Source organism: Trichosurus vulpecula, chromosome 1, assembly GCF_011100635.1.
Source record: "Trichosurus vulpecula isolate mTriVul1 chromosome 1, mTriVul1.pri, whole genome shotgun sequence".
NCBI classification, from domain to species: Eukaryota; Metazoa; Chordata; class Mammalia; order Diprotodontia; family Phalangeridae; genus Trichosurus; species Trichosurus vulpecula.
This window is the reverse complement of record NC_050573.1, coordinates 47,901,888-47,925,892: the sequence shown is the minus strand read 5'-3', so window position 1 is coordinate 47,925,892 and position 24,005 is coordinate 47,901,888. Positions and strand designations below refer to the sequence as shown.

Below are 24,005 nucleotides of genomic sequence, written 5' to 3'. Positions count from 1 at the left end.
AACCATAATAAGTGACTTGTTCCACCTAGAACTATAAGTCGAGCATGGCTAGAGATGAGGCATGCAGCCTGCAAGGCTAAGGCGACAGCACAGGGCTGCCATAAACACATCCCAGAATAGTCAGAAAGCAGTGGGTGGGGACCTCGGGAGCCCTAGGCAGGAAGCAGCAGGCAGCAACAGAGTAAACAGCAGGGCACTGCAGTACTCAGAGCCAGAAAGGCCAGGACCCAAACACGTCCTGAGATGCCAAAGAGGGCCCTCTCACCCTGGAAGAGCCCAAGGAGTCAGACTCTGGGAAATGAGGTCAGCACAAGAACTCAGGGGATGCAGGGCAAGACCATGCAGGTAATAGAGCCTGGTTCTAGCACAAATCCTCAATTCAGGAACTAAAGCTAGAGAGATGAGTCCATCAAAGAAAATACCTGCCAATTATTGCCAATTAAATTGCAAATCTAAAGATCCAAAAAAAGGAGAGATTAACTCCACAATAACTACAATAAGAGACTTAAAGGGAAAATGGATTTTCCACAAAGGCTACACAAGTGCTTAAGGAGAAATTAAGCAAGAGATTTTTCAAAAATGAAATAAAAGCTCCTGGGGAAAGAACTGGAAGGACTTAGTAGTATCTTAGAAGTAGCTTAGAAAAGAAAGTGGTAAATCTTACCAAAAAAGAGGAATCTCTGAAAACTAAAACCAAATGGAAATCAATGACTCCATGAGAAAACAAGAAATATTGTAATAAGATTAAAAGATTGAAAAAATACAAGAAAATATAAACTATCTAATATTAAAAACATGGACCTAGAAGAGGAGAGATAGTTTAAGAATCATTGGATTCCTGAAAAAAAAATCATGATTTAACAAAAAGGAGAAGAAAGAAGAAAGAAGAAGAAGAAAGAAGAAGAAGAAGGAGGAGGGGGAGGGGAGGGGGAGGAGGAGGGGGAGGAGGAGGGGGAGGAGGAGGAGGAGGAGGAGGAGGAGGAGGGGAAGGAGGAGAAGAAGAAGGGGAAGGAGGAGAAGAAGTAGTAGCAGCAGCAGTAGCAGTAGTAGTCTGGACTCTATATTTCAAGATATCAATATGAAAGCAATTTAGAGTTACCAGAAGGTAGAAGTAGAAATAATCTACCAATTTCTTCCTGGTAGGAACCTCTTAAAGTAAAAATCCCAGGAATATTATAGCCAAAATTCAGCCAAAGTCCCAAGTTAAAGAAAAGTACTGCAAACTATATAATCAGAAGCAGTTCAACTACTAATCAGTCGGGATGATTATAAGACCTGGCAGCTTCTACTAAAAAACAAGAAAGAGATCTGGAAATACAATATTCTAAAAGGCAGAGGATCTAGACTTATACAACCCAGAATGTCTTGCCCAGCAGAGCTGGGTATATTCCTAAAAGGAAAGAAAATGGACCTTTAGTGAAATAGAGAACTTTCAAGCATTTCTGATAAAAAAAAAAAAAACCCAAACATGAGTAGGACCACTGAAATACAAACACAAGAGAACAAAGAAACCTAGAAAGGGAATTTTGAGTGGAAGGAGTTGTCTGATTTCTCATAACTGGAAAGCATGAGATAAGTATACAAACATGGAAAAAGGGGTGGAGCAGTGAACATGAGATGAACTAACTCATATCTGAAATGGACAGAGGAATGTTGAACACACGTACACACAAGCAAAATAAGCTTCCCCACCCTGAAGTAAGGGTTAAAAGTAGGTTGGAAATGAAAGAACTAATCATCTAAGAGGGTGCCTTAGATCACCTCTTAGACAAGTGGAGAATGGCCAACAAAATATGTTCCATGAATACAATGGAATATGATTTTGCCATGAGAAATTATAAAAGATGATTTCAGAGAATCCTGAGTGCTATGAACTGGCATGGAGTGTTGTGAGCAGAACCACAAGAGTAATTTATACAAGGATAGTAACATTGTAAAGGAAAACAACTCTGAAAGACTTCAGAACTCTTATCAAGGCAGTGATGGGCCACTCCTCCAGAGGACCTACGATGAAGCCCATTACCCACTTCCTGATGGACAGGTCATGGACAGAAGGTGCCAACACGCACAGTCCTGGACATGGCCACTGGAGACTCACATTTTGCTTGACTTTGCTTAGCACTTTACAAATATAATCTCATTTGATCCTCACAACAACCCTGGGAGGCAGGTATCATTAGGTAGGTCTTATTATTTCCTCATTTTACAAATAAGGAAACTGTGGCAAACAGCAGTCAAGTGACTCACCCAGCATCACCTAGCTAATACGTGTCTGAGGTTACATTTGAACTCTGGCTCACTCTAACCAGTGCTCCATCTACTGTACCACCTGAGCTACCTCAGAAAAACCAAAGGCAATAAATTAAGAGGAGACATACTCTCTATGCAAAGGAGAGCATATTGATCTCAAAGAGGGGACGTGTAGAGACAACTTAAGGATTATGAGTATCCCAGAAGAATACACATCAAGCACCTGAACACCCCGATACATGAAATAATACAAGAAAATAGCCCATAACTTCTGATCACAGAAACAAAATGCCAATCGAAAGAATACAGAGAGCATCTCCAGAAGAAGAAGAAAACCCGAGGCTGCAAACTCCAAGACATGTAGTGGTTAAATTTAATTAATTTCAATGACAAACAATAAATTCTGCAAGTGACCAGGAGAAAGACCTTCAAATGAAAAAGGAAAGAAAATGGAATAACCCAAGACGATTCTGCACCCACCAAAAACCATAAGAGGGAACAGAACAATGTGTTCCAAAGAGCAAAGGAATTCCAGATACAACCTCTGGTGACGTACCTTGCAAACCTGAGCCTAATCATCAATGAAAAAAGATGGACATTCAATTTCAAAAGAGAAATTTGAGGCATTCCTACAAAGAAAACCAGATTTGAACAGATGATTTGCTTTGCAAACACTTCAGACAACAAAAATACAAGAGAGCTAAATACAACTGTAACTAATTACCCCTCTCCCCTCAAAAAGGGGAAATCATAGAAAAAGGTAATCTGTGACCCCAGACAAGTAAGTCACTTCACCACTGAAATCCTCAGTCTCTCATCTGCAAAATGGGGCAAACTTGCACTCATAAGGTTGTTGGGACCAAAGCACTTTGTGAGCCTCGAAGCACTACAGACAGATGGGATGTGGTTGTTGCTATTATCATAAACATCCATTAAAGTTTTCCTCCAGTGCTTCATCACGGTGTGGAGGCAACCCAGGGTACTCCAAGGCTGTCAGCAAGTTCAAGTTCTGGCAGGTCCCATGAAGGAAGAAAGGCTTCCAGTAGAGGCCAGCCCACGCACCATTGTGTTTGGGATCAGAGGATCATGGATTCAGAGCAGGAAGAGACTGACCTTCAAGGTCATCTAGATCACACCCCTGATTTTAGACCAGGTTAAGTTTGCAGAGGCTCATCCATCACCCTGGAGTTAACTCATGATGATGGTTTTTGGCCAAAGAATTTCAAGAAATCATGCAATGAGGCATGGAAGGCCTAAGTACCCACACTGATGAAATCATGTATCTGTGAAGAACTAAAGAATTGGAATGCTTAACAAAGTAATGATAATAGCTAATGTCTGCAAAGTTCTTTGCATACACCATCTAATTGGACCAGGCAGACCCCCTAATCAAAAGATTAGGTCTATCCTTTGGGAGTGGTTTGGACTAATTATAACACAGCCAGTAAGAGGCTGAGAAAATAGGACCTGGGCTGTGATACCTGGAGTGTGGGCAGGAAAGAGGACGAGCCACTACTTACTGCCAGTGGTCCAGGCATCACTGGTGAGGCAAGACGTTTATTGACGTGCTGAAATGTAGCTGCTGGGACGCCAGCAACTGTATTCACAATGACATTTCCATTCATGGTAGCTGAAAACAAACCAAAGCCAGGGAAAAGGGAATATAGTAAAAGGCTTTCACTGGTTTCTTCACAAATCAAAAAATGCTTAATTACTAAAACTCTTACCTGCCTGAATGCTTGCACCTGTGACTGCAGGTTTGATTGTTCCAGCCTGTTGAAAAGACAGTTTAAAGTCACAGTATAAGCTAAAATAATATCCAACATTGTGACCAGTTAATCTGGAGTGGAGGCAAAGTGGAAAGAGTGATAGATTTGGGAATGGGAAAACCTGGGCTGGAGCTCCAGCCCTGCCCCTGGAGGCCAGCTTTGTGATCTTGAGCAAGTCTTGTGCCCTTTCTGCTTGCTTCTGCTCGATTCACAGTGAGACTGAGCAGCCATGGGTAAGGCACAAACAAGAGCGATACTATCATTAGCAGACACTGGAGACCACCTGGACAAAATGAGGAAAGAGACTACGCCTATGGCAGGGAGATCACAAACCAGCACAAAGACATGAGAGAGCAGGAATGAAAGGCTTAACTTACCTGGACACATATATACGGGAGCTCTTTCTCTACCAAAAGCACACATGCTAATGAATTCCTGGCCTACCTTATCCTGCTTAGAGTGTGGGAGGGAAATAGGAGCTTCCACTTACTAACTGCCAGTGGGGCTTCCTTTTCAGGCACTACATGGTCACTGAGGTCCTTTTCAACTATAAATCAGAGATTTGGGGATTAATGCTAATTTCACCCTTCAAAAAGATGGAAGAACTGACAGGGAGAACTGTCATGAACAAGAAGGAACTGGTTTCTGGGGACGGGATGGTGGCATTGCATTGGTAACACCGAAGAAAAGGAAGAGCTGGACATGCAGAGTGGATTGGAGAGGGGAGAATCCTGAGGCAGGGAGATCAATTAAGACACCACCACACTAGCCTAGGGAGAGGAGAGGAGGACCTGAGCTGGGGGGTGGCGATGGGAGTGGAAAAAAGGGGAAAGATCCAAGAGATATTGTGAAGATGTGACAAGACCTGGCAACTGACTGGATATGTGAGATAAATGAGAGAGCAGAGCTGAGAATGACAAGCCTGTGAACCTGGCTGGGCCAGGAGGAAAGTGGCGCTCTCAACAGAAATTAAAAGTTCAGAGAAAGCAAAGCTGAGTTTGGGGGTAAAGAGAAAGAGTTCATTTTGGAACATGCTGACTTTGCCATGTCTACACACAGGTGTCAAACATGTGGCCTGTGGGCCTCATGCAGCCCATAACACTCCCAGAATATAATTAGTTAACAAAATTAATAAAAAGACAATAGAACATAGATAATGTGAATGTGTGATTTTCTAAGTCAATCTGCAGCTCACAGGAATCCTTATGAGTTATTAGTGGTCCTCCTTTCTGACTGAGTTGGACACCTCTGGTCAACAGAACAGCTAGTAGATGTGAGCCATTGTAACATATGAGGACAGGATGGAGGAGCTGGGGATGCTCAGCATGGAGCAGAGAAGACTTAGTAAGGATACAGTCACTGCCTTCGTGTATTTACGGGGAACTGGCTTGTTTTGCTTTGTCTCAGAGGGGAATACTAAAAGTAACGGGCAGAAATGGTGAAGATGCTTTTTTGAGGTTTGATATAAGGGAAAAACTTCCTAACAATCAGAGGTCCCCAAAGTGCCCTGGCCTCTCTCCAAAAGCAATGGGTTCTTCCTCATAAGAGGGCTCCAAGCAAAGGCTGGGTTGACTGCTCCTCAGCTAAGTTGTAGCTGGAATTCTGTTTAGGAATGGTCTAAGCTAAATGCCAACCACTTCCCTTTGGGCCATTAGACTTGGGAATTCTGTGATTCTTTGATTCAGTGATTTTACTTGGATTAGAATTAGTAATTACCCACATAAATATAGCCTTAAATTTAAAGTTTACTCATCTTTATTCTCAATTATTTGTATAATGTCAATAGCTAACTTAGACCTGGTGAATTTAAGTGAAACCTACTACTCACCATTTATGCATTTATGGCACTCTCCCTCTATCCCCCTCCCTCTCTGCCCCTCTATTCAAGTGCCCAAAAACACTTTTTGGTCATATGGCTATTTTAGCAGATCTGAACAACGTCCCTTTAACAGGTTCCTCAATATACATGGCACTGGGTATCACAAACAACCAAATAAAGGAAGGGATGCACATGAAGAACTTTTCTTAAAACATAAATTGGGGGGGGGGAGCCAAGATGGCGGCTAGAAAGCAGGGACTTGCGTGAGCTCCCCACCAGGTCCCTCCAAAAACCTATAAAAAATGGCTCTGAACAAATTCTAGAACTGCAGAACCCACAAAATAGCAGAGGGAATCAGGGATCAGGACAGCAGGACAGCCTGGATGGTTGCTGGATGAGGTCTATCGCACAGGGAGTGGAGGGGAGTGGAGCTCAGTGTGGGCAATGGCAGGACCAACCAGACCAGGAGCCAGGCAGAACAGGCCCTAGCACCCTCAATCAGTGAGCTATGGCAGTTACCAGACTTCTCAACCCACAAACACCAAAGACAACAGAGAAGGTTAGTGGGAAAAGCTCCAGGGGACAGAGTGCAAGGTTCAGCCACCGCCCCAAGGGCAACAGGGGTGGTACAGCTACAGAACTACAGATGCGGTTACTTCCAGCCCCAGGCCCACCTGGTGGGAGGAATTAAGTGGCAGATCAGAGCAAGAGTGCAGAGCCAGCTTAAGATTTGGGTCAAGTCCAGGTTGGCGGTTCTTGGGGAAGGAGGAGTGCTGGTGTGACACAGCTGGCTGTATAGAAATAGCTGTGAAATCAACAGTGCATCCCCCCAAGCTTGGAACAAAGTACCCTTTGCTCTACAAGCAGTCATACCCTGATGAAAAACTCAAGGGTCAAGTAAGTTGGCTGGGAACATGGCCAGGCAGCGAAAATGCACTCAGATTCAGTCTCAGACTTTGGAATCTTTCTTTGGTGACAAAGAAGACCAAAACATACAGCCTAAAGAAGTCAACAAAGCCAAAGAGCCTACATCAAGAAAAATATGAACTGGTCTCAGGCCATGGAAGAGCTCCAAAAGGAGTTGGAAAAGCAAGTTAGAGAAGTAGAGGAAAAATTGGGAAGAGAAATGAGAAGTATACGAGAAAACCATGAAAAACGAGTCAATGACTTGGTAAAAGAGACCCAAAAAAATACTGGAAAAAATATTGAAGAAAACAACACTTTAAAAAATAGACTAACTCAAATGATAAAAGAGCTCCAAAAAGCCAATGAGGAGAAGAATGCCTTGAAAGGCAGAATTACCCAAATGGAAAAGGAGGTCCAAAAGACCACTGAAGAAAATACTACCTTAAAAATTAGACTGGAGCAAGTGGAAGCTAGTGACTTTATGAGAAATCAAGATATTATAAAACAGAACCAAAGGAACGAAAAAGTGGAAGACAATGTGAAATATCTCATTAGAAAAACCACTGACCTGGAAAATAGATCCAGGAGAGATAATTTTAAAATTATTGGACTACCTGAAAGCCATGACCAAAAAAAGAGCCTAGATATCATCTTTCAAGAAATTATCAAGGAGAACTGCCCTGATATTCTAGAGCCACAGGGTAAAACAGAAATTGAAAGAATCCACAGATCGCCTCCTCAAAAAGATCCCTAAAAGAAAACTCCTAGGAACACTGTCGCCAAATTCCAGAGCTCCCAGGTCAAGGAGAAAATACTGCAAGCAGCCAGAGAGAAACAATTTGAGTACTGTGGAAAAACAATCAGGATAACACAGGATCTAGCAGCTTCCACATTAAGGGATCAAAGGGCTTGGAATACGATATTCTGGAGGTCAATGGAGCTAGGATTAAAACCAAGAATCACCAACCCAGCAAAACTGAATATCATGCTCCAAGGAAAAATATGGATTTTCAATAAAATAGAGGACTTTAGAGCTTTCTCAGTGAAAAAACCAGAGCTGAAGAGAAAATTTGACTTTCAAACAGAAGAATCAAGAGAAGCATGAAAAGGTAATCAAGAAAGAGAAATCATAAGGGACTTACTAAAGTTGAACTGTTTTGTTTACATTCCTACATGGAAAGGTGATGTGTATGATTCATGAGACCTCAGTATCATAGTAGCTGAAAGGAATATGCATATATATGTGTATGCATATATATACATATGTGTGTGTCTATGTATGTATATATGTAGGTGTATATTTTATATATACATATATATATGTATATATATATGTAGACAGAGGGCACAAGGTGAGTTGAATATGAAGGGATGATATCTAAAAAAATAAAATCAAATTAAGGGATAAGAGAGGAATATAATGAGAGAAGGAGAAAGGGAGAGATAGAATGGGGTAAATTATCTCGCATAAAAGTGGCAAGAAAAAGCAGTTCTCTAGGAAGGGAAGAGGGGGCAGGTGAGGAGGAATGAGTAAATCCTGCTCTCATCGGATTTGACCTGAGGAGGGAATACCATACACACTCAATTGGGTATGTTACCCCACAGGAAAGAAGGAGGAAGAAGATAAAAAAGGGGGGATGATAGAAGGGAGGGCAGATAGGGGGAGGAGGTAATCAAAAACAAACACTTTCGAAAAGGGACAGGGTCAAGGGAGAAAATTCAATAAAGGGGGATAGGTTAGGAAGGAGCAAAACATAGTTAATCTTTCACAACATGAGTATTGTGGAAGGGTTTTACATAATGATACGCATGTGGCCTATGTTGAACTGCTTGCCATCTTAGGGAGGGTGGGTGGGAAGGGAAGAGAGGAGAGAATTTGGAACTCAAAGTTTTAAAAACAGAAGTTCAAAAAACAACAAAAAAAAGTTTTTGCATGCAACTAGGAAATAAGATACACAGGCAATGGGGTGTAGAAATTTATCTTGCCCTACAAGAGAAGAAGGGGAAGGGGGATGGGAGGGGAGTGGGGTGACAGATGGGAGGGCTGACTGGGGAACGGGGCAACCAGAATATACACCATCTTAGAGTGGGTGGGAGGGTAGAAATGGGGAGAAAATTTGTAATTCAAACTCTTGTGAAAATCAGTGCTGAAAACTAAATATATTAAATAAATTAAATATAAAAAAATAAAAAATAAATAGGAGGAATATAAATTAAAAAAATATAAATTTAGCAGAAATATAGTTTCTTTTACATAAGTTCTTACCAATACTGCAGAGTTGGCTACAGTAGTTGTTGAAGGCTGGACTAAAGCTGAGGACTGCTGGACTACCTGTGGCTGAGGCTGGGGCTGGGGCTGGGGCAGGGGCAGGGGCAGGGGCTGAGGCTGAGGCTGAGGCTGAGGCAGGGGCTGGGGCTGCACTTGAGCCTGAGGCTGCTGCTGTTGCTGCCCAGTTGCTTGCTGGGTCTGTTGCTGGTTGCTTTGTTGTTGCTGCTGCTGCTGTATCCCTGTTGGCTGCTGGGCCCTCTGCTGCTCCACCAAAGCCTAGAAACAATTGGGGGAAAACACCATCATTTCTCATATAGCTCACAGGAGCATGTGCCTCAAGTCTGCTATATTACAGCATATGGGGATATCCCCGGCACAGAAATCATTCTTTTCATCTACAAAAGGAAAAAAACAACAGAGTGCTACAAAGGAAGTCTAATGACGGTTTCCAAGAGGGAGGGAAGCATCTCAAAGTGCTTCATTTTTGGAATCACGCTGCATAGGGATCTCTTCTTCAATGTGCAACACACGCATGTTAACAAGAACAGTGAAGAGGTGCATCAGTGGCTACTTTACCTTCTTCTCCTTAGCAATACGTTCAGCACGTAGGGAAGCAACCTGAATTGGAGGCAGGGGCTTGTCATAATTGATTCCACTAGAAAGAGAAGTAGAGATTTAAAGAAAAATTTCAGAGGAAAAACTGCTCCCTATAATTGAGAACTGTTACGAATTCTAGGCCCCTACCTTTCAGCAAACACTGATGCATGTTTGGGATTCTTCTGGAAAGGATTCATTCCAAGCCTAAAAATCAAGCAAATATTACTGTTGGAAAGGCTGCTGCTGCTATTGCTGTTTTTAAAAACAGCTGTTCTCCAGGATAAACACATCTCATTCATTCCACTGATGGTCATACGACATGACACCTCCTCACCTTCCTGGTCAAGATCCTCTAGATTTATTCCAGCTTGTCACAACCCTTCCTAAAACATGGCGCCCACCCTTTTGACAACTACATCATATTGCTGATTCATACCAAGCAACTAAAAGCCCAGGCCTTTTTGAAATGAACTGCCCTTAAGGCACAGGTCTATAATTCTATACTTGTGCTGTTTATTTTTTGAACTTAAAGGCACAACTTTACATTGATCCCACTAAATTTCATCTTGTTAGCGTCATGCTCAATTTCTGAGATTCTTTTAGACCCAAATGCTGTCATCCAATGCTTTAGATATTCTTTCCAACACTGTGCCATATACAGACGAAGTAAGAATACTCTCTCTGTCTTCATCTAACTCCAGAGTTAATTCTTAACCTGGGATCCTCATATCCCTTCAGGGGTCCATGGAGAGATTTCAGGGGGTCTGTGAACTCAGATGGGAAAAATATGATGTCGTTATTTTCACTAACCTCTAACTGAATTTAAAATGTCCTCTAATTATGAATTTTTTTTGAAAAATTATTCTGAGAAAGGGTTTATAGGCTTCACCAGACAGCCAAAAGGGGCCCCTGACACAAAAAGATTACAATCTCCCAATCTAAGATATTGATAAAAATGCTGACTAGAACAAAGCTAACCCTTGAGCACTCCGCCAAAGCCTTCCCTCCCATGGACATTAATCGTTAATCATCTTATCTAGGAACAGATTCAATCAACAATATATCTATTAACCTGACAAGAAGTCCATTTCATAAACCAATTCATCTTACCTGTTTGGAAGCCCTAAACCCTTACATCCTCAGACATCCCTCAGGCACAGGCACGCACTCGAGTGCACACACACACACACACACACACACTCACAAACACCCCCATCATATACATACACACATCTGCCTAATATCCCCACCCTCACCCTCACCCTGGTATTCCTAATGGAAAGATTTGAAAGCTCTTGTGCCTGCAGATGACTCCTATCTGCCAACTCAGCTCAAAAACACTGTTAATTAAACAAAACAGAGAACACTCATAAATAACTTACAGGGGCTTGCTCAGGGGACTTCTCTTTCCTGCAATCATTTTTGCCATCTCAAAGTGATTGATATAAAGCTGGGTGCGAGTGGCACCTTCATCTTGAGCATAGACCTGGTTAGTGCGAAGTGGACGACTGTTCTTGGTCTACAAAGGAACATAAGGGAAAGGTATGAACGATAATCCCCCAAAATATTCTGTTTCATTTGTCTGTGGCCCTTATCTATGGCCCAATGCAGCAAGGCCCTTAAATCCTAGACAAAGTTTGCAGACTCTCCTCTGAAGACTAAAACAAAGCATCAAATCTTCTAAGGCCAACAGAGCCTTTAAGTTAGGATGGCCACACCGTGGAGCTGTAACATCCACCAAATCTGAAAGCATCCCCAAAGGCACAGAAACAGATGGCCCCAAGTAGATATCTCCAAATGAGGACAATCATTGTTTACGGCAAAGATGGCAAAGAAGGATCTTGGCAAAGAAGGATCCAACTGTTACCTAGAGTATCTAAATGTGATGGGACAATGACTGCAAGACAAAAATGACCTTAGGTTTTGTGAGCAGAGGAAATCACTGCCACTAGCAGAGTTCAGGCACAGATCTATTCCCTACACACCATTTCCTCTCATAAGCTCTTAACACTTATACTTGAAGAACATACTCCCCACGAACACGAAGGGGTCATAATATATCGCCCAGGTCTCTTTCCTCTAATCCATCCTATACACTACTGCTAAATTAATCATCGTGAACCACCACTGCTTTAAGGACATCCCACCCCTACTGAAACTCCTCCATTTGCCCTCCTCGGCTTACAGAACAAAGTCCAGATGCCTTAAGCTCTGCCGTCAAGGCCCTGTACATTCTGGCTCCAACCTGTCTTTCCATCCCTACCCGACATTCCATTTTGCTCAAACCAGACTGGTCTGCTTACTATGCCCTTAACATCCCTCATGCATTTCTGCTTTGATGCGTCTTCTCACCATCTTCCCACCTCGCCTTCATCACCACTGAAAATGTCTCTAACCCTACAGAACTAACTCTACGTAACTGCTGGCCATTCTCTAGCATCAAATCAAGTCCCACCTGATCCAAGAAGTCTTTCCAAATGATCCCCACTCACATTCCTTCCCTAAGCTTTATTATCTTCACGGGCTATGATGCCCATTTGGCACACAGACAGATGGATAACCACGGATAAATTCTCTCTTTATGTGTATGCCTTGTCTACAAGTCAAGACTCGTGTCTGATTTAGCTTCATGGCTCCCTCAGCACCTAGGATATGACCTCGCCAGAGCAGGTACATCACAAATAGTAGTTCTTGACAGACATACATACACACAAATACACAAAATTCACACAGAAAAACTGCCCAGAATGTTTTTTTTTGAAAAATTATTCTGAGAAAGGGTTTATAGGCTTCACCAGACAGCCAAAAGGGGCCCCCGACACAAAAAGATTACAATCCCCCAATCTAAGATATTGATAAAAATGCTGACTAGAACAAAGCTAACCCTTCAGGCACTCTGTAGAGAATAAAACTATGGATCTCCCTGTTAGGCAAATACAACTCCTGTATCAATGGGCTGGGTATAATACAAGAATTTTTTTTAATATAATACCTTACCAGTACAAGTATGACTCCATAATTAGCTCAAATAATTATTTTTAAGACATCTGATAATACCTACCTTATAGACGTTTTTGGCCTTCTTTTTAGGGTTTGCCTCAAACATGAGCTGTCAAATAGGGAAAATCAATTAATATCAAAAAACACTAGATTTCATCTGAGCCTAATTTATAAAAGGGAATTTGTTTTCTCAAGAATGGAAAGACATAAAAACAATTTAGAGACTAGAGAATATTTTTCATAATCTCTACTTCATAGCCAACTCTGTGAAATATCATATGGGTAGGTTTTTCTTCTACAGAATGATAGCAAATATGTATATATCACTTTAAGGTCTGCAAAACACTTTACAAATATTGTCTCATTTAAGCATCACAATAACCCTTTAAGCAGATGCATTTATATCCTCAATTTGCAGATGAGGAAACTGAGGCTGAAAAAGATGAAGCGACTGGCCCAGTAAGTCTCTGGGGTAGGATTTGTACACAGGTCTTCCTGACTCCATGTGCAGCACTCTGCGCATCCTTTAACAACACAATCCCCTCCCCAAGTGACACATCAAGGCCTGTTATCAACTCTTGTTGCTCTTACAACCCAAGAGAGGAAATGGGTTAGTTATTTAAATATTTCTGTAAGAACTGAGCAACAGAACACAATCAACTGAACAGATGGAAACATCTTTTTGCAAGCAGCAATCAAAACGAAGCCTTGAAAAGGGCTACAAGAGGTTCTACGAAGCATCAAAAGCAACATGGCATTTCCTCTTTCGGGACAGGAGAGCCCTTAACAATAATCACAATGGCCTTCTCTCCCATTAGCTTAGTGCTGTGCTGGGAATGAGACAGCTTTATACAAGCATCTGTAGAGCAAACATTCTTATCTCTACATTACAGATGAGGGCCCAAGGTCACAAAGCTCATCAGAGTCAGAAGCAGAACTCAGAACCCCATCTCCTGGGTCCCTGGTCTAGAGCCTTTTCCTACTGGAACAAAATGCTGTCCCCATAAAACTTGGGAAATACCGTGAGACACACCTAGATTTGTGAGCATTTCAGAAATCAGCTCACCTTTCCTTCTTCCCTCGGAATAATGATATTTTCATAGCGGTTTCGGCACTGTTTGGGAGAGCGGTAAACCCGGCTGCAGGAGTTGACAACATCACTTACAAGATCCCAATTAGGGATGTGTGCTGGTGACACAATAGCAAGATTTAAAGGAAGTTCAAGCAGTTGTTTTACAGCCTAAAAGGGGGAAAAAAATCATCATGTTTACAACATAACATTTCAAACGTAAATATCCAAAACAAATCACAATACTGGAAAAATCTTCCCAAATTTAAAAAGAAGAGCAAAAACCCACTGTTGTCTAGAGGACCTACAAAGAGTCCCTCACCTGCAGCAGTGCCCAGTCCTCACTAATGAGCCACTCGGGGCTATCCTGCCCAGCCTCTGCTGTCGGAGAAGGTTTGGCAAACTGAGTCTGCTGCTTCGTTGGATTGTTCTTCTTCTGCTCTCTGCCCTCTCGGCGCAGCTTAGATGTCCCTGGAGTCACCCGGTCAAAGAGGGATCGAGGAGGAATGACAACCTCCCCGTGCCGCTGCTTCTTCTTTCGACCGACAGCTGAGGAGACAGCATAGAAAGACATTTGTAAAGGCAACTACAAGGAAGAAAGCATGCAAGAAGCCTAAAGAAAAATCAAAGGGCCAGCAGGCTCATGAGCTTCAGCAGAATATCATCTAGACACATGTAAGTGTTCCACTATCACTCCATATAGCCACTGCTTTACAACACCTTATAGACACTATACTGTCACTCTTTTCTATATTAATTTTGCCTAGGGGGCCAATGAAAAGGGGCCTAGCTGATCACTAAAATCCCACAGGGCTGAAATCATTCTGTATGTCCACTGACAATGAATGAGATTAAGTCTGAATGCATAAATGAGCACCCTGATTATCTTACAGTGGGGTCTGCCCAATCGTTGCATCCCAATTGGGATGTGGCACCTCTTGTCTGTCCCCCAGGTCTAGCCCACTGTGTTTGTGTAGTTGTGGCTCACAAGCTGTAGGGCACCAAGTCAAACCTACCCATTCTGGGTACCAGACTGTGCCAGGGCCCTAAAAAGCTGCAAGGTACCCAAAACTCACGCCAATATTTCACAGAGTAAGAAAAGGTAAGAAAGAAATCTGGCCAGCAGCAAACTCTGTACAGCCAAGAGGATAAAAGATTTCGAATCTGAAGACAAAAGTCTTTCTATGACTAAGTCATCAATGGAAAGCATCATTACCAGAGGGCTCTGCTTTGGGGCGTCTGTGCTCCTTCCTCACATACACCGGCGGCAGCTTGGACTCCTGAATGGGTGTGGCTTCATACATTAGACACATGACAGGATCGATGTAAATGTCATTGTCATCCTGAGGGGGAGTGGGAGGGGTCCAAAGCTGCAAAATAGCAAAATCACACTGGTGACAAGGCTGCTCAGCACACACACAGGACTACACTTCTCAGATATACAAAAGGAAAGCCTGTTTAACTTACTGGCATTATCTCGGTTTGTCCATCTGGACCTTCATAAACATATTCCTGTGTTAAAGACACAATTTCTTAGAGTCAGATGGTTATGGACAACACGTGGTCCATTGCTAATGGAGAAATCACCACCACCAACTAGGCAGTTTTGAGATTCCTACATCACAGTCCATTTCAGGCAAGCTTTCTGTCCACAGCTAAATCTTACAATGTGTAGAGGAGGGATCAAAGCCATGACGACTGATAGAAAGCAAGGACTTGGGAACCTCTCAAGCCAAGGGTGCCTTTCAGAGTAAAACAAAGGAGCCCTTCGTGCTCAGCCCATATTTTACCTTGTAAAACTCAGGGCACACTCTAAGCCAATATTTCATTTCAGCAAGTTCTTTTATAAAAAGGTTTTGGGTAGGGGCTATCTTTCTAAAGCTCAGAACAGTGAAATGATTCTTGCAACTTGTTACACTCTGAACTAAAAGTCCCTTCAGTAAGTGACAAGTGAATGCAGTTTATGTGGAAAAGTAGTCAAGGGATTTACCGACAGACAAGCTTGTCCCCCTACAAAAGCAAGAAAGTAAAGCATGGAAAACGGGTGCTCTTCCTGTCCAGTGCCCTGCTCAATGCACACTGGATAGACAACCCTGGCTTACAGTCAACTTACTCTCTTAGATGCCTTAAACTCTGAAAACTTTGAATAGCAGATTTTATCGTCCTATAATGTAAGATATCATACATTGCATTTATGCAAGGATAGGTACCTTATTATAGGCATCTTCCCTCGTGTAAGTCAATAACTCCTCTTCCTCCTCTAGAAACATGCTTTCTGCTTTTTCCTTCAATTCTCTCATATGATGGAGTTCCCAAATTTTCTTCACATTCTTCAATTTCCTCTATTTTAAAATTGAACAACAAGGAAGCTTTACATTTTTTGATTTTTAAAATATTCATTAGTAGAAAGTGACCGTGTCATTTGAGTCCTAATAGTCAAGGGGGGGAAAGGAGAAGACCCTGGGGACACAGTGAGATGTAAACCCTAGACTTTAGGAAAGCCGACTTCAAAAGTTTAGAAAAGTAACAGGCATGATCTCATGGCCTATGACTCTCAAAGAAGAGACAGCTCGAGAGGGATGGGATTAATGAGTTCTGACACTACTTATAAATGAATCTGATAAGGAAGAGAGTGGAAAGCACCTAAAGAGATCAACGCGACTACACATGGAAGGAAGCTCCCTGGGCAGCTCAGAGTGTAAAACAATGTATACAGAATTGGAATGAGAAAGACATACAAAAGGCTGGCCTAGAACTATAACAATATACTCTTAGGAAAACTAAAACGGGATGAACCGAGACTTGAGATAAAGACTAAAGAAAACAAAAGGCATTCTTAGATGTCTAGAGCAGGAAGAACAGGGAAAGAGCAGGTCACTTCCTCATGTGGAAAGTGCATCATTGTGGGATAGTGAAGACACCCTCAAACTTCTTAATTACCTTTTGCTCACAAGTTCTTTACTAAGTGAGAGAAGGCCTTTAAACTGGAAAGTACAAAACAAACATGGATGGTTAAAAGAAAGCAAAGCTCAGGATGGATGAAGGTGTAGTAAGAAAACCCTCAGTGGTACATTACATGAGCAGAATTAAATAAGTCCTGGCCCAGATGAATGATGTATCATGATGGGGAAAGAATTTGCTGATGAAATCACTGTGGTGAAGGAATGGTGGAGATGAGAACCAGTGGGATATGGAGACATGGTCTGATTTTCAGAAAGAAAAGGGAAATCATGCAAACTACAGACCAATTATATTCACCACCAATCTATGGCAACACTTTAGAAGGGATTATCAAAAAGATACTTTATGAGCTCTTATAATGAGAAATGATGAGAAAATAAGCCAGCACAGTTTCATTAAATATAAGCCATTCCAAGCTAAGATTTTCTTTTATATGAGGAATTTTCGCTACTAATGAAATCCTAGGTTTGACCCAAATAACAACAGTGGTAATAATAATCACATGGATGATATACAAGGAAATGACAGCAGTAGTGAAATACATCATTGTAAGCTGGGAATATTTAGCACCAACAAAATACCTCCCCAAACCTCATGACTAGAATCATAGAGGCAGCTAGGTGGTGCAGTGGACAGAGCGCCAGGCCAAGAGTCAGGAAGACCTGCATTCAAATCCAGCCTCAGATATCTACCAGCTGTGTGACCCTGGGCAAGTCACCTGACCTCTGTTTGTCTAGGCTGTTGCAAGGATCAAATGAGATAATATTTGTAAAGTGTTTAGCGCAGTGCCTGGCACATAATAGGCACTATATAAATCCTTCTTCTCTTCCCCTTCTCTTATACCCCTGAAGCTCATGATCTTTCATGGACCACCTGATGATGAAAAACCTGTACTTCAAATACAGTCTTCAAAATCTTTGTGACTCTCATCACAGGCCAGACAGTTGTCTACAACCACCTAGGTAAAATATCAATCCATAAAAAATTAAGAACATACATTTTTAACAAATGTCGCCACACCAAGCACTAGCAATCTGCAAACCATATGGAATAAAAAAACTTTCAAAACACAGAGACCTAACAGAGAAGGTCCGAATCACCTAAGAACAGGATGAGGTAAAGTCATCACTGTGGTCCTGTCTGCTACTCAAGTTGTACTGAGCACATTTTCAAGGAACCTAAAGAGGATAAGCTTGCATCCTACTTTTATTGAATCAGGAGATCTTTTATCCACCCATTCAGTAGTCTGTAGAATATTAATTATTTTAAAACCAACTAGAAGGCATAGTGACCAGTCCTGGAACCATTTCTATCTGAACTCCATCAAAACGGATAAGAACAAGGGGAGGAGGAGGAGGAGGAGGAGGAGGAGGAGGAGGAGGAGGAGGAGGAGGATGGCTGACGGGTATGTATCACTTTAATGTTTACGAAGTAAATACTATTATCTCATTTGATTATCACAATGCCTTTGTAAGGTAGGTACTCTAAATCAGGGCTGTCCAACCTTAGGTTTTTATTGAAACAACAGACAATATATTTTAATTTGCCATTTTAGTGGCAAATTAAAGTGAGGCAAATTTTAGTGAGAGCTTCATTTACTAAAGCATTTATGTAAATTTCTATGCTTGTAGGCGGGCCTCAGAAATGGCACTGGGGCTGGGCCGCCTGAGGCCTACTGGCTGCACTTTGGACAGCCCTGCTCTAAATGTTATATCTCCCTGTTCCAGATGTGGAGAATGAGCCTCAGAGTTTAAATGACTCAACCTTGCTCATAAAGCCATTAAGGGCTGGAAGCTGGATTTGGACCCTCAACTCTAAGACTCAAAGCCCAGCATTTTTTCCTTTGCACCATGAAATCAATGTAAAGTCCAGAGTTTAGTTTCAAAAACAAAACAAAATAAACCAAACCAATTGTACAAGGACCAGAAACAAAATGAATGGCGTAAGGGCAGTTAATTTGAAGAAAACTTGAGGTTTTAGTTGACCAGAGACTTGATATGAGTGAAATATATGATAAGCCGGACCCTAAAAAGTTAGCCTGATCATCAGCTCTAGTGTGAGAAGACTACCCAAACCCAGGAGTGACAACATCATTCTGTTCTGCACTGCTCAGACCACACATGGGGCAATGCATTCAGGTCTCAGCACCACAGACTCACACATGTCCAAAGAAGGAGAAGAGACTCTCCAGGAACCACTGAAAACACTAGACATGCTTTGCCTAAAAGAAAAGGTTGTTGGAGGGCACGAGGGCAGTCTCCTGATATTCAAAGACAGATTGTTCCAGGGGTCAGAATCAGGAACAATGAGTGGAAGATCTGAGGAGGCAGGTTTTAACTTAATTAAAGAAAAAACTTTCCAATATTTAGGAGTATCTAATAGAGGAATGGGTTGCCTTTTAAGATAGTTAGTTCCTGTGGCTGAAATACTAGAGAATAATCTCCCACAGACACTGTAGAGGGAATTTCTGTTCTGACTGTAGGTTACATGAGACCTCTGAGATTCCTTTCAACTCTAGGATTTTGTTATTCTAATATAACTTTCTAACTATTAATTAATAAAAACAACAATAATTATTTAGTAAAACTTCCTTATAGGTGGTGTAGTGGATAGAACACTGGGCCTAGAGTCAGGAGGACCTAAGTTCAAATCCAGCCTCAGACACTTACTAACTGTGTGACCCTGGACAAGTCACTTAACTGCTGTCTGCCTCAGTTTCCTCATCTGTAAAGTGGTGATCTTAATATTACCCACCTCCCAGGGTTGTTGTGAGGATCAAATGAGATCATGTTTGTAAAGAGTGCTCAGTACGGTGCCTGGCACAGAGAAAGTGCTTAACCGTCACTCATTCCCTCCCTTTCCCTCATAGGATTTAGAGCTGGATAGGACCTTACAAGTCATCTAGCCCAGGGCCCTAATTTTACAGATACAGAAACTGAGGCTCATACAGGTTACACAAGCCATAGCAGTAAAGCCAAGACTCAGACCAGGTCCATGGACTCTGAATTCAGTGTTCTTCCCACTATTACATGAGAACTTATTTTAGTCAGAACAAACCTCAGAAATCATCTAGTCCAATTCTGTCTACAGATAGAGACACTGAGGTCCATAAGCACTTCTTAAGCACTCAGTACATGCCAAGCACCACCCCCACGTCACGTAGTTTGTTTAGGTGAACTTGGAGTACGCTTCAGGTGTCTGACTCCCACCAGTGTTCTTTCCGTGGGGCCATAGCATACTTCTGCATGGTCAACAGAAACAGCAAGCTACATAGTTATAAAAATGTCCATATGTCTTATGGAATCTGTCTCATTTCAGGTACTCTGCTAACTGGGGCAATAAGTAGTCACTGAGAGCAGAAGTAATAAATAGTGGAGACAGGGGTGGCGTTAGAGTCAGGAAGACAGGGTTCAGGTGTTGCCTCGCTATGTGGCCCAGGGCAAGTCATTTAACTTTCAGCTGCCCCAAGACAACATTCTGATGCTATAAAGTCACAGATACATTTCCCACCTCCATTGGTAAAGGGACTTTTCCACACCAAGAGACCCTTACATGGATGAAAGTCACAGGTCCAAATTAAAAAAGGAAAAAAGAAACTGATGAAGTCCTTTATGCTTCTTAGTTGTGACACTTTATATTAATTATATGGCCTTGTAACAATTTAACTCTACAAATACAAAGCTCAAGTCAAAAGAGTAAGTCAATGCCCATGACAAACTTATTGATTATTTTTGCTAATAAAAGTATGCAAAAACAGGAGAAAAAACAATAAATGCATAACTTAGGTGCCCACTGGGGTCCTCATACAACTCAGACAATCAGAATTAATTCATAACAAAGGCCTACCTCTATTATTCTTTGTCCACTCTCATCACCAGAAACATGGAAGAGCTCCAGATAATTCAATGCATATTTCTCTATGGGAGTAAGCTATTTGAAAAATATTTTAAAGTTCAGTTACTACGAAGTCCTTTTTAAAAAATAACATTTGAGTCAAATTGATTGTGCTTTCTGAAGTACACAAACTACTCTGAATAAGGTAAAACACTGGAAGAGAGAGTTTAACTAGTTCATTCCTCTACCTTCAGGCAAGCCTCTATAGTTCAACTCTGATCAACTGATAAGCATTTAATTCAAATAATGCATTAGGACTAATCTTTTTTTAATGCTTCTAGCAAAATGCAGCATTTCTGAATATATCAATCAGCTGTCACCTTACTGTTATAAGCATTAACAATTTATAATAAGAAATATATACTTGGTCAACAACTGCAAATAATTCCTCCCTCTGTGAAGGCTCTTCATCACATTTCAAGTCATCCAGGTCTGAGATGAAAGCTGTTGGGAGAGATTCCATTTCGGTTGTTCTTACTTCCTCTGCTTGTTTGACTGGCTCTTCTTCATCCTCTTGTTCAATGCTGTTCAAAGCCTTTTAAAACAAAGGGTTTTGGAAAAGGAAAATTTAAACCAAGTTTCTGAAATCCTTTAGCCTGGTTTCAGACTCAACTACCATGTGACTAGAGAAACCAGATTTCAACAAATGAAGAGGTCAGTTACCTCTCTAAAATGATTTCTACTACATAATTTTTATCGCTTGTTGAACCAATGACAGTGGAGTAACTTTTGGAATCATATATTAAAAAACAGAATTTCCAACAATTCATTTATTTCTCACATTCTAATCTTTGATATTCATTTAATACTCACTATATTGAAGGTTTGTGATAGACAGACTACTGAAAAAAATACTATATGCATCAGAGAGAAACTCAAACATACATATCAAAATATAGGTACATTAAATCTTTTCTAAAATATATTAGTGGTTCTATCAGATGGAAAATGTTTTCATTTTTCTAAATACCCAAGTATTGAAAGCTAAAAATAGCCCTAAGAAAGGGAGTGACTAGAAAGCAGAAATTCACCAAGAATAAAAATACATGCTTATGTTATTTTTTTTAAAAAAGGGTTTACTTTCTGGGGAGAAAAGTAAATTTGGTACAAAATCTAAGTCAAAATAATGATAAATTTGGGGACATTAAGCATGAAATTAAAAGTCAAAGCAAACTCTCCATTTTTATCTTATTCTATTAACTAGTTTCTCCCATTTTAGCTTAGTTCACATTCTATTCATTTTTGCTACTATTTCTTACCTCTATAAAAGGTTTTGCAACCTTGGGTGCAATTGTTTCAGCCACAGGAGGTTCCTGAGAGAGAAGAACAAATTCCTCAGCTTTCACTCTGAAGCCAGTATCATCCATAGGAGAATGGACCTCAAAGAGTTCCTGGATAGTTTGCTGGGAGGAAAAAACGGTATGGTTAACTGTCAGCATAATACATCTATCAGCAATGATTTGGATCTGGTATTTCATTAGCATTCACTTAAGAACATCTAAACCTCCAAGGAGGGAATATTTAATATTAAGGAAATGTTGTCTTCAAAACTTCTGTCCTTCAAAGCTAGAAGATCATAGGATTTAGAGCAGGAAAGGCTGTAGAGATCCTCAAGTTCAACACACCCCTTTTACAGATGAGGCTCAGCAGGGTAAAGTGATCCAGAGTCACGTAGCTCTCAAGTGACAGTTCTAGGGCCAGGCCTTCAGGCTTCCAAATCAGACCTCCTTTCACTACACCAGGCGTTCTTAGCCTGTAAAGTACCACATGTACTTCTTCCTGGCTTTGGGAAGCTTCATTTCTCTCCCTGGTCTACTCAAGGCACTCTACCCCTCCTTCTTTAATAGAATATAGGAAGGTAATAACCAAGAGGACAAAAGCCCACTTCTTAAGAAGAAACTTCTTACCCCATATGTAGTTTAGAATAAGCTGAAACAAGTATTTGTTTTCTCTTACTTCCAGAGCTTTGGGGAGAAATTACAGAGGCCAGAGGAGTGAGGAAAGGGCTCAGACCTGTGATTTCATCAGTATGGGAAAATGCTTCTGTGGGATCTCCCTCTACTGACTCGGGCTGGGGTCTCAGAGACTTGCCTGGGACACTGAAAGATTTAATGATTTGCCCATAGTCACAAAGCAATGGTAATGCTCCAGCCACCCAGGTGCTCCCTCTAGCAATGCAGATGGAAAGCCAGTTAGGCCTGCCCACATTATGTGACTCTTGTCCATGGCCTCCCACAAGCTCACCACAAGGGCCGTCCTTCCTCAAGTTCTCTGGACACTGCAAGCATACCAGCAAGCATCCTAGTTGACCATCAATTGTCCTTCACTCTCCCCAATGACTGCCTGTCTTTTTTTCTATATTTCTTTGATGACATCTTTTAAACAGGTTCTTTGTAGTGCTTTGCTATATGCTGCAGCCTGACTATACCCACCTTGCCCCTTCCACTGTCTCCAGCATAATGCTAATTTTTAATCTTCAGAGACTTTGGTGTTCCATGACTAGGAGACATATACCACTACCAGAAAAAATATTGGTAATGGAAAGGGAGCAGAAATTCTGGGTAATTTAAGGAACTTTGAAATTTTCTGAAAGCAATTTGGCCTACTCTTCTCCTCCTGTTTAATCGTGAGCTCGACTCTGTGTGTGTGCGTGTGTGTATACATGCTTTGCCTTATCTAATACTTGTGCTCACAAAGTCATAAAACAAGACTATCTTTGTTGCTTTATCTTTCCAGGAGTTTTGGATAATTTTGATCCATGTAGCAGGGACTCCTTGTTGAAAAAGAGCCTTTAAGGCAGTATTTTGTTCTACTGACCAAATGCTTTCTTATAATTAACAAACAATAAATACAGGAGTATCTTGTATTCTCTACACACCTTTCAGTCAATTGTGTGATGGCAAAACTGGTCTACTGTGGAATATCACTGGCTAAATCCTGTTTGCTCCCTACTAATACCCTCACCTAAGATGTCATCGATGCATTTGTAGACAATTCTCATAAAAATCCCATCTACACGGGAGATAAGGAATACAGGTCAGCAGCTGTTGACATTCCTTCAGCTGCCTTTTTCTGTATTAAAAGGTCCCAGACTTCTTCACACCTATGGTTTTCCCTCCTTCAGAGAGCCTGTGAGCTGATTCCTTAATACTGACACAATTGTGTTGCCTCCAGCAAGAATCTCCATGTCTAACCCAGCTTCTTTTCACTCCTTTGGTCTCTTTTGTATCATTTCTGCCTCCTCTAGGAGCACATCCAGGTCTATAAAGCTAAGAGTCCAAGTGTGATGGATCCACTGTCTTTGATAATGGAAAGAATTTGTTATAGAAATCTTTGTAGATCTTCTCCATTTTAATTCTGTTTGTCGTCCTTTCATTTTCATACTTGAAGGCCATTGGGATAATTTTGCACAATTACCAAGCTGTCTTTAAAATGGTTTTGCCCTCCACTACTACTTTCTGTTTCATGAGG

General features: G+C 41.3%; 1 protein-coding gene across 1 annotated transcript in view; it reads right to left on the bottom strand.

Moving 5' to 3' along the window:
* Window positions 1–24,005, bottom strand: part of LOC118845611 (E1A-binding protein p400-like) — a 129,005-nt gene that overhangs the window by 9,290 nt on the left and 95,710 nt on the right. The window contains exons 32-46 of the mRNA XM_036753601.1: window positions 21,794–21,937; window positions 20,899–21,069; window positions 20,487–20,570; window positions 15,890–16,021; window positions 15,147–15,191; window positions 14,896–15,049; window positions 14,002–14,228; window positions 13,677–13,850; window positions 12,672–12,719; window positions 10,993–11,129; window positions 9,758–9,814; window positions 9,590–9,668; window positions 9,011–9,289; window positions 3,978–4,023; window positions 3,771–3,880 (exon numbers count right to left, since the gene is read on the bottom strand). Coding sequence (XP_036609496.1) covers window positions 3,771–3,880; window positions 3,978–4,023; window positions 9,011–9,289; window positions 9,590–9,668; window positions 9,758–9,814; window positions 10,993–11,129; window positions 12,672–12,719; window positions 13,677–13,850; window positions 14,002–14,228; window positions 14,896–15,049; window positions 15,147–15,191; window positions 15,890–16,021; window positions 20,487–20,570; window positions 20,899–21,069; window positions 21,794–21,937 — 1,887 coding nt within the window. The remainder of the gene's footprint in view (window positions 1–3,770; window positions 3,881–3,977; window positions 4,024–9,010; window positions 9,290–9,589; window positions 9,669–9,757; window positions 9,815–10,992; window positions 11,130–12,671; window positions 12,720–13,676; window positions 13,851–14,001; window positions 14,229–14,895; window positions 15,050–15,146; window positions 15,192–15,889; window positions 16,022–20,486; window positions 20,571–20,898; window positions 21,070–21,793; window positions 21,938–24,005) is intronic.